The sequence below is a fragment of the Parasteatoda tepidariorum genome, chromosome 4, assembly GCF_043381705.1.
Source record: "Parasteatoda tepidariorum isolate YZ-2023 chromosome 4, CAS_Ptep_4.0, whole genome shotgun sequence".
Classification (NCBI taxonomy): domain Eukaryota; kingdom Metazoa; phylum Arthropoda; class Arachnida; order Araneae; family Theridiidae; genus Parasteatoda; species Parasteatoda tepidariorum.
Genome location: NC_092207.1, coordinates 53950434 through 53960265, shown reverse-complemented (window position 1 = coordinate 53960265; position 9832 = coordinate 53950434). Strand labels below are relative to the sequence as shown.

At 28.3% G+C, this 9832-nt stretch overlaps 1 protein-coding gene across 1 annotated transcript in view; it reads right to left on the bottom strand.

Annotated features, from left to right (window-relative positions):
* Window positions 1-1168: 1168 nt before the first annotated feature.
* Window positions 1169-9832, bottom strand: part of LOC107452080 (thymocyte selection-associated high mobility group box protein TOX) — a gene marked incomplete at its 5' end in the record, with an annotated part of 95899 nt that continues 87235 nt past the window's right edge. Inside the window, 5 exon segments of the mRNA XM_071179821.1 lie at window positions 1169-2832; window positions 4536-4687; window positions 5688-5915; window positions 7145-7354; window positions 8970-9050. Coding sequence (XP_071035922.1) covers window positions 2766-2832; window positions 4536-4687; window positions 5688-5915; window positions 7145-7354; window positions 8970-9050 — 738 coding nt within the window. The 3' untranslated portion in view covers window positions 1169-2765.

Below are 9832 nucleotides of genomic sequence, written 5' to 3'. Positions count from 1 at the left end.
TTAAATTTAAAACAATGGCTAATGCTTAACCAATAAAAAAATTCCATGTTTTTTGCTCATAGTAGAATACTCTAATGTCCACAGTCTATTCGTTTCTAAAAACATTTATTTACATATATATATATAAATAGAGAGAAAATTAATTTTAAGGTATAAGCTCAGTTTGTGCTTATTTGAAAGTGTTAGGAGCAGGTATCTATGTCTAATAAATGGAAAAATTTTCAGGACCGATTTATTAAGATTATAGAATTTAATGCAGCACTACTTTTTTGCTTTATGCTAAAACAAAAAGTTTTCAATTAAATATTATTCAACGCTGGCTATAAAATAAAATTTAATATTATCTAAAGAATAAATCGTTCAGGTACATAGTATTTTACCAAGAATCACACTAGGAGTTTAAATCCAGTTAATGGTTTGTAGTTAGAGATGATATGTTAAATATTTGCATGTAATGTAACAGAACATCGATCATTTGTAGGAGATACCCATTATTCATTAAAAGTAGGAGAATTTTTGGGATTTCCGCAAGCATTGTTAGCACTTATACTAGATCGTACTTTCACATTTTTTAATATAAAAGGGGAAAGAAAAATTGAACGAAAATTTCATTGAAGAATCGACTGTAATTGGTGTAAAACAGCATATGTTACACTGCTAAAAATACCATTTGAGGCATACTTTACACTCACATTTAAGCAGGATTGCTGGAAATTTTATCTACATCACTATTCTGTGTTAGAACATTTTTTACAGCTGCTATAAATTTAAATTTACAGATCAAAAGGCGAGTGAGGACGCCATCCGAGTAAAAAGTTTGCTTTCTTTCACGAAAATGTTTTAGTTTTGAGTTTAAAAAGCACAAGGTTAAGATATCGAGCACCAGATACAGCAATAGTGAAAACACCAAAACCTATTTAATGGCCGCAGTTGAAAAGCACTTAAATGAAACACCTGAGTGTCACCAGGCAATCAAACTGTTTTTGATGTTTTCATCCATACTAGGATATCGGTAGAAATTTTATTACTCTTAATATAAATTTTTAACTTTCTCTTATGCTCATAACTTACTTACTTTATTACTAAGAAGGATTCTAAAATCATCTTTAAAGGACAATAATTACACACCTGTATTTATACAGTGATAAATGAAGACATAAAGCATGCAGACATTGACACAATTTTTTTTATTTTATTTCCATAATTGTATTTTATATTAATACATAAACAACTATTCCATGCACAAGTGGTTTAGAAACCACATGAAATGTGATGGAGGCCAACACTTCACAAAGAATGCATAAAAAATAACAGGAAAAAAAAACTGTATGAATATCACGCATGCATTAAAATAAATTTAAGGTAAATCCAACTGTTTAAAAAGGTTCACTTTTGGTCCACATGAATTGAAATAACTTAGTTTATAAAGTCGATGTGATGACATTCGTATATAACTAATATTTATTTTTTAATCGTAAATTTTAGTAATTTAAGCACAAAAAAAGAAAAAAAATTCTCTAAAAATGTCTAATGAATTTATCATTGTACATGTCATATTTTCTACTAATATAAACAATATTAAACAAAAACAAGCTTTTTTCATATATATTTTTGCAAAGCAGTGATGACTCGTTATATAGGTCACCAAGACCCTAATTAGGATTTTTTTCTTCAAAATCTTCAGTTTTCTTTATTATATATATTCTTTTATCATATATACATAAAGCAAGGAGATCTTTGTACTTACAATTATTTAGTCACACATTACTTGGTTAATTATTTTTTCTGCAAAATTTGAAATTGGTTCAATTGATAATAAACAAAGTGCTTTTGTAATTTTAAATTTTAAAAAAGTTTATGAGCAGATATTACCTTTTTAAGTCATAAGCCACCACTGCAGATGTGAATAAAAAAATGCTCCTTTAGACTGAACTTTAAAGAAAACAAATTTAATAAAGAATTCTATCAGTCAATATAAATGTAGTTAAGGAATAAACTAATTTTAAGCAGTTAATGCATATGATTAATTATATCTGTTTTGTTGCATATTTTCAAATTGCTCACAATCCTGTTTTGATTAGGAATAAAAATATAAAGACAGAGAAAAATCAGATAGGATTTTTACAGTGGATATCATTAACAAATGCAAATATAATATTCCCTTTATCGTACTTCGTGTAACAAACTTCAACAAACAACAGGGAAACAGAACAGTATTGACCACCTGATATAAAGATGATTTTTTTTCCAAACCACAATAGGGCAGCAAAGGAAATTATCTTCCCATGGATAAAAAGAATTTTTTCTTTATACAATAGGGAGGTATGGGGGTGGAAACCACATTATTCACAAAAGTATATTCTGTTACATACAATGTTTACAACATCTAACTACACATATATTTAAAAGAAACATCAAGTGTTCTTTTCCTTTTTGATGAATGTAATGCATTTTGTCACAGTATTCACAAGATTGTCTATGCATTGCAACACAAGCATGAATTATAGATTCTGTCAAAAACACCCTTTTCCTTCAATGCTTTTTTTGTTTAAGCAACAATCAGTTTCTTTTAATAAGCTCTTACATAAAGAGTTCTTCAAGAGTTCGTCCAATCTAATGTATCAATTTTATTGAAGAAATAGATATATTTATATGTATATATATATATATTACACAATTAATCATTATTTATAATTAATACTGAGTTGAGTCAATGCACCCTGTACAAAATGTAACTTTTAATGATCACTCTGCGAGATACAAGATTACTTGACAGTTGAATATGGGTTTGAATTCACTTGCCTTTGTGCTACCCATGTAGCAAACACATCTCTGAAAATGCAAAATAATACAAGGTTAAAAGTAATTCAACAATTTTTTTAATCTATAAATATTATACTCAAGCAAAACATTTTCTAATTAAGTTTTTGGTCACTAAATTTTTCACAATAGAGATATTTTTGCACTTACATAAATGTGAATCAAATTTAAATAAAAAATGGGTTTAGATTTTATATAAGTATATATCTGTCGGGTAAACTATAGCAACCCCCCTCTTCTGCCCGAACCTCACTCAGATAGACGGGGGATACGGATATGAGCAGACATAAGCAAACGCTCTAGTTATGTTATAATGATTTAGTTGTATTGTACGTATTCTTGTCTTGATTTCTTCTTAATAAATATTTTTTAATACCCAGGTATCCAGAGACCTTTGCATGATCACTGGATGTATTATATAGAGGTCATTATTTATAATATGACGATTTACAAAGTTTAGTTAAAGTAAAATAAAAGATACTACTAAAATTTTTTTTTTTATTATTATTTTTTTTTAAAAAAAATTACACATATTTGAATTGAATATGAAAGGCGAAAAAATTTCTAATTCACAGAAAATTGCCATATTAAACTTTTTAATACACTATTGAATAAAGCCAAACAATGTGAATAAAACACAAATGAAGGCATAATAATTTATGCACTATAGTTTTGGATCAATAAACAAAAACCTTTCTCAATGTCAAAATGACAGGGAGAAGTAACAAGACAAACATGTGATAAGGAATTATGCCTTATTGCACTGATGAAACATTGCTACATCACAAGTTTTTCTTGTCACTTTCTCTCATTATGTCTTGATAATGAAGAAAGCTCTTGTTTATACAGGGTGAGCCTACAGGTCTTTCAACAAAAATTAAGCACCTTTTAAGTACTTTTTTAGCACTCAAAAGATATTTTTAAGCACTATATACATTAACAAAATGGAAATTAATTTTCAAAGACTTCACAAGATCATGATAAAATAACTAGTTCTTGACAAAGAACTCTTTTTCTTCATTACATTAGCCATTATAAAATGATCTAGAGATTTTTTGGTTCGATATCAGAGGGTGGAAAATGAAGCTTGAAATTGAGAATAGCTTGCAAAATGCAGCAGAGTTGCACATGAGAGTGGAATAAGCTCATCAAACCCAGCTCAATAGATGCACGCGCGGTCTAGCAAATTTTCATCAAACACGTAAAATGATTGGTGCTTTCATACGCCAAAATGGATTGGGATTGAAGGAATTGTGATAATGTTGAATAGAACAATGTGAAACGCAGGTATTAGCATAAAACGTGGCAAAAATGGACATGGTAAAGAAAACAAATCTCATTTTCGAAAAGGAAAAATTAGGCACTATTTAAAAATACCTAATGAAATAAGCACCTCTAAGGATTTTTTAAAAATGCTAATCACCATGTTATAGAAACAAAACTAAAGTATGCAAATTTTTATGTCTTCATTTAGGTTATTTATGCAGAGCACAAAGTGTCATCTATTTTTATTTTGTCACAATTTGGTCAAAAACATAGGTTTTAATGTTTTTTTAATAAATTCTATCATTAAATAAAAATTGAGTAATAAAATTGTCAGAGGCAAAACACTATGAGACATAGGAAAAAGAAGACTGAATAATTCTAATTAAACAAATATTGTAATCAAAAATAAGTAAAACAAAATAAACCTATTTCAAGTAAAAACGACTCACTTGCAATGGGAAACGACACATTCACTGCTACAGTATTCTCGATCCCAGTCAGGGTTATCAATAGCTGGATTGGAGCAACCGTTTCTTAAACAAGTTGGCAACGAAGACATCATATCTGCATTAACCATATTAGGATGATTTCCAGACGGCATCTGGAATAATACAACGTTTAGAAAAAAATCTAGATGCAATAAAAAAAACTAATTAGGAAGAGAGTGTTAGTTTGAAATAATCTTAAACTTGCTTTAAAAATTTATCACACAAAAAATAAATCTATATTGTAGTTCATAATTGAGGTTACAGTAGGTGAATCTATTGTAACTTCATGATTTCAGAACCAGCACTTTCTAAGAGATAATTTTTATCAGTTCTTTGATGTTTCTATCCCTTAAGCAAGAAGTCATAATTTATCCCTGTCTTCTCGGCATATCAAACCATGTTTTTCCATGTTAAGAGATAGGGAAAAACATTCTCCCAATTTTGCTCATGTGCTAAACCACCAGTGGGCTAATCTTCTTGAGCAATTCTACATGCAACCAAAGTTTTTTTTTTTTTAATTAGGGTTACTTTTATTGAAATTTTTTTTTTATTCTTTTGCTATTAAGAGACAAAGTAAATATAAATACTGATAAAAATTTCCTTTCTTATAATTTGGTGGGCTTAAGGAAATATAACAATAAGCTACATTTATAAACATTTTAGATAAACACTTTTAAAACAAGAAACTTGTAGAGTAACAATCTGAAATATTGACTAACCAATCTCTGAAAATTTTTACATTAAAAATGAAATCTTTAATAAAAAAAAGGTCTGAAATGCAAATAACATGTTTTCAAAATATATACAGAGTATTTGATAATCCTTGCCCTTAATACATATTTCAATAATTCCTAGCCGAAGTATTAATCTACCAACATCAGGGGCTGTATGTAAATTAATATTTTAGCAAAGAAAAGTTTTATCAAAATTTTATAAGTACATGCCGCGGAAAGTCAATTATCACCAAAGATTATTAGAAACATCAAGTTTCAACCAGTAATAACCTGTTTTTGATGTTTCTTAACTTTATCAGATGTGATATGTTAAAAGGATTTTTCTGTACTTAGATATTAAGGGCAGTGATTATGAAATACAAGATTAATTATCACTTACAGTCGCCATGTTCTGGTTGTAGGAAGGGCTGTTAGAAGCTGAGTTGCACATCTGAGGAGGTGAGTTCATAGTCATTTGTGGAGGAACTTGTTGCCTGTTCATAACTCCCATTTGTTGGGGAGGTGACATTTGTGGCTGCATTTGCTGCTGATGCATGTTCATCATGCCATTACCTCCATGCATCACATGTGGTGGACTGGTAGCATTTGTCATATGCTGAGGAGATTGCTGCAAAATGCAACAAATAGACATTTTAATTAATTGATCATGATATGATAACAAATCATAATAATTTTAAGTACTTAATGCAATGAATTGTGACTGTTTCCCTATGATTTTAGAATAAACATTTGCATAAACTAGAATGGAGTTTTATCTACCATGCACCCATACATAAAAATAGGGTTGTAAAGCAGAAAAACAACAAGGTTGAAACTAGGAAAAATTTGACCTGTTTTTAACATTACTGTAAGTAGTTAGCTTTCTCTCAAAACACTTTAAGGTAATTTATTTGACTAAGTAAAAGAAAACATGCTTTCGACTTAGCATGCTACATGACAAATTTTAATTCATGAAATTTAAAATTGCGATCAGACAGTTTAATTTTTTTTATAGAAAAGACATGAGAAACAACAAGGCATGCAGTATGGTGGGTCATGTTAAGCCATATACAATAAAATGATTCAACTTATCCAGCTGTACATGACACATCATGAAGAAACAACAATTAAAAAAAAAAGTTGCCTTTAAGAGTAAATCTGATTTTAAAAAAGTTCTTTAAATATTCTTGAATTTTCTTCGAGAAACCCGTTTTGTATAAGAGCTAAGTAAAACATTAGTTTTAGTTAAACCTTTAAAATATATACCGAATTTGTATGATATATGTTAAACGGGAACAGAGTAGACAATACTATAAAAAAAAGTCAAGAATAATTTTTATTTCATTTTAGCTAATAAGTAGCATCACCAACTCAAACTAGATATTGAAATTTTGTTTTGATTGTTTAAAGTTGACTATTAGTCAGTTAGGCTTTAAGCATATTTCAGTTAATCAATAATATGTTTTTTCCTCCTAATCAAAATTTATTCTTCACAATGGACCTCAATAAGTTTGTCACAAATTCACACAAGCCTTATAATTTTAGTTAGGAAGAATATTTCGCTTATATTCTAGAGCAAAAGGTTCACTTTCAATATGTATAGAGATATTTCAAGTTTTCTAAAATTTACTATTAGCAACTGTTTCATAAATTTTTTTTTCCCACACCAACTGAGTCAAATGAACTCTAATTAAAAAAATTTATTATTTTGAAATATTTAAAACTGATTATTTGCAGTTTACATTAAATCAAAATTCATGATACCAGTAGAACTAAGAAATACACACTCATCTTGAGCAGTTAAGCCTGAAGAATGGAACGCTTAAATTACTTTAAAAGAAAAATTCAAGCACTTACCATATGCCAGACCTGCTGATTTTGAGAGTGTACATTCATAGAATTAGTAACTGGTTGCATGGAATCAACAACAGATGTCAAAACTGGAGATGGCTGCTTTTGCATGGGCATCATGCGACCAGTTGGTGAACTGTTTGGAGAATTTGTAGTAGGAGGGCTAGTACTAGAAATATTATTTCCATACATTGTATCTGACTGGTCAACAGCAGCCTATGGAAAGCAAAGTAATTCCAATTTATCATCCTGATTGGAGAAAACTAAAGGGATTTTTCTATATCATGATCTGCCGCAATAATTACAATCACCAAATAGATTTTTAAGCTACAAATTTTTTTCTCCTAGACATGGCAAGTTGGTTCTTGTTTGCGAATTTTTTATCTTTTAAAGTTTCTCACAGGCTGCTGTCCAGAATTTACCAAGAGATAATTCTGCCACAGATCACGATACGGAAATGTTCCCCTAACTCAGTGTTTCCCAAAGTGTGGTACGCGTACCCCAGGGGTATGGGAACAGTTTACGCATTCCTATGCGAAATATCTTGCAACAAACAAAAATGTTTTATTTAAACAAAACTATCCATGAAAATTTACAATTACGTATTTTTCTATTGGCTATTTTTTTGCAGAGTTAACAGTTAATAATTAGTGGCGTCAACAGCCAGTTGTGATTTTTAACTTTTGTGCAAATTTTTATAGTAAAAAATAAATTCCTTTTTTTTTTATTAGTGGTACACAGTGTTACGAAAAATTTAGAAAGGGTACACAAAAGGCATAAGTTTGGGAAACACTGCCCTAACTAAATAATCACTGTCAAAAACCTTAAAAAAACTTTTTTTTTAAAATTTCAAAATTTGATAAAAGAAACATGAAAGTCTTTCATTTACAATTTGATAGACCTCATTAAATAAATAAAATAACTATCAAATTGTAAATTAAAATTATTTAGTAGGTAATTTAGTAAGTAGGTAAGAAATATTTATCTCGGATTCAAATCTTTGATTTGTAATAAAATAGTCTTTTAAAATTACTAAAATGCAATTAAACTCTTTAAAGTTATCAGTTCTCATACAAAACTAAAAGACCCTTAAAAAAGTCATATTATTCAGTACCAAAATTCTCGATATGTCAGTTAGCTGCACATTTCTACAACTGCATGTGAATTCAACACATGGAATTTTACTAACAAATAGGTCAAAGCTGAAGTGTTGATATTAAAAACTAATCAGGTTCACAACAATTAGAAATTAATTTCTCAAAGTACATAAGATAACAAAAAATTGATCAGTTAAATTACAAACCAAAACAAAACTAAACAGATCAAAACAAAAAAATCTACTTTTCAATTTCGAAACAGAAATAAAATAGTAACCGTAAATATCATATTTCAAAATAAGATTGTTAATACAAACTTACAAAAGATAGTTCACTAAAATTTCTTTGACGCATATTTCAATAGTATTTAAAAAATTTCGCTATAAAAATACAGAAAGAAATGTCTTATTTCTGGCAAATCGTTAGAACTAATAAATGTAAACAAATCTGTATATTTCAATAGGATGTTTATATTCTAGTATCGCCATCTATTGAACGAAATACAAACTGAACATTTTAAACTTCAAAGCGAGATTTCTTTGCCGTTAAATTTCAGGTTAAGTATTTACACTTTTTTTTTTTTTTTTTTTTTAAAAATCTTTTCTTGATAAGGTAACTTTTATTTATTTCAAAATTAAAAAATAAAATGAATACTTAATATTTCATAGTTTCTAATTTTCAATTATAATTAATAACTATCAATTATAATTAATAAAACATAGAATGAAACTTACTTTAGACACCAAGTTAGCGCGATAAGCAGCAAGAGCTTTTAAATATTCCTTCTTCGCAGTTTCAGTTTTCTTTTTATAAGACTGTAAAGAGAAAAAAAAAATTACATAGCATCTCATTTTCAGATTTTAAATTAATACATTTATACGATAGAAGAAAATCATAAGTTTGTAATTTAATGCAAACTCGCTTACTCTCATCTTTCACCCTTGTCAGCAAAAACAAAGCAAAAGCCTCTCCTCTTAGTTACATATTTCAATGTTTTCTTTTTTTTTAATTGATGGAAAAAATATACATCCTGCTCATATGCAGATCAGACTCTTCTTAAGATTTTATTTCAATTTAATCAGTAGACTAATGACTGATTATTTATTGTATTCAGAATTTTAAAGAACATTTGTCCGTTGGTCCGGATCGAATATGAGAAATTTTTACATAATGATTTAGATCAAATGTCTTTTTTCTAAGAAAAATAAAACACAGCTACGCTCTTAACTCGTTTAATGTTTCTTGGGTGCTCAAGAACACATTCAAAACACATTGTGCTACATAACTGTACTTTACCATTAATATTTTGTTACATATTAAAACTTATTGCTTTAAAAAATATGTATTATCAAGATAACTTTCGGATCTATGAAATGGTAATTCTATATATTTTTAGAATATTTTCAATTAGGTAGATTATTTGTTTAGATCTCCAACAAACATAAATATTATATTCATCACCTTTTTTTCTTAACATTTCTATCATTTCCGATTAAATTTAGTTTATAGTTTATAATAGTAATAGTTTAGAACTTCAAAATATTGTAGTTAATTTATAACTAAATATCATTTTAAAGATCAAAGTAGAAAGTTTTAT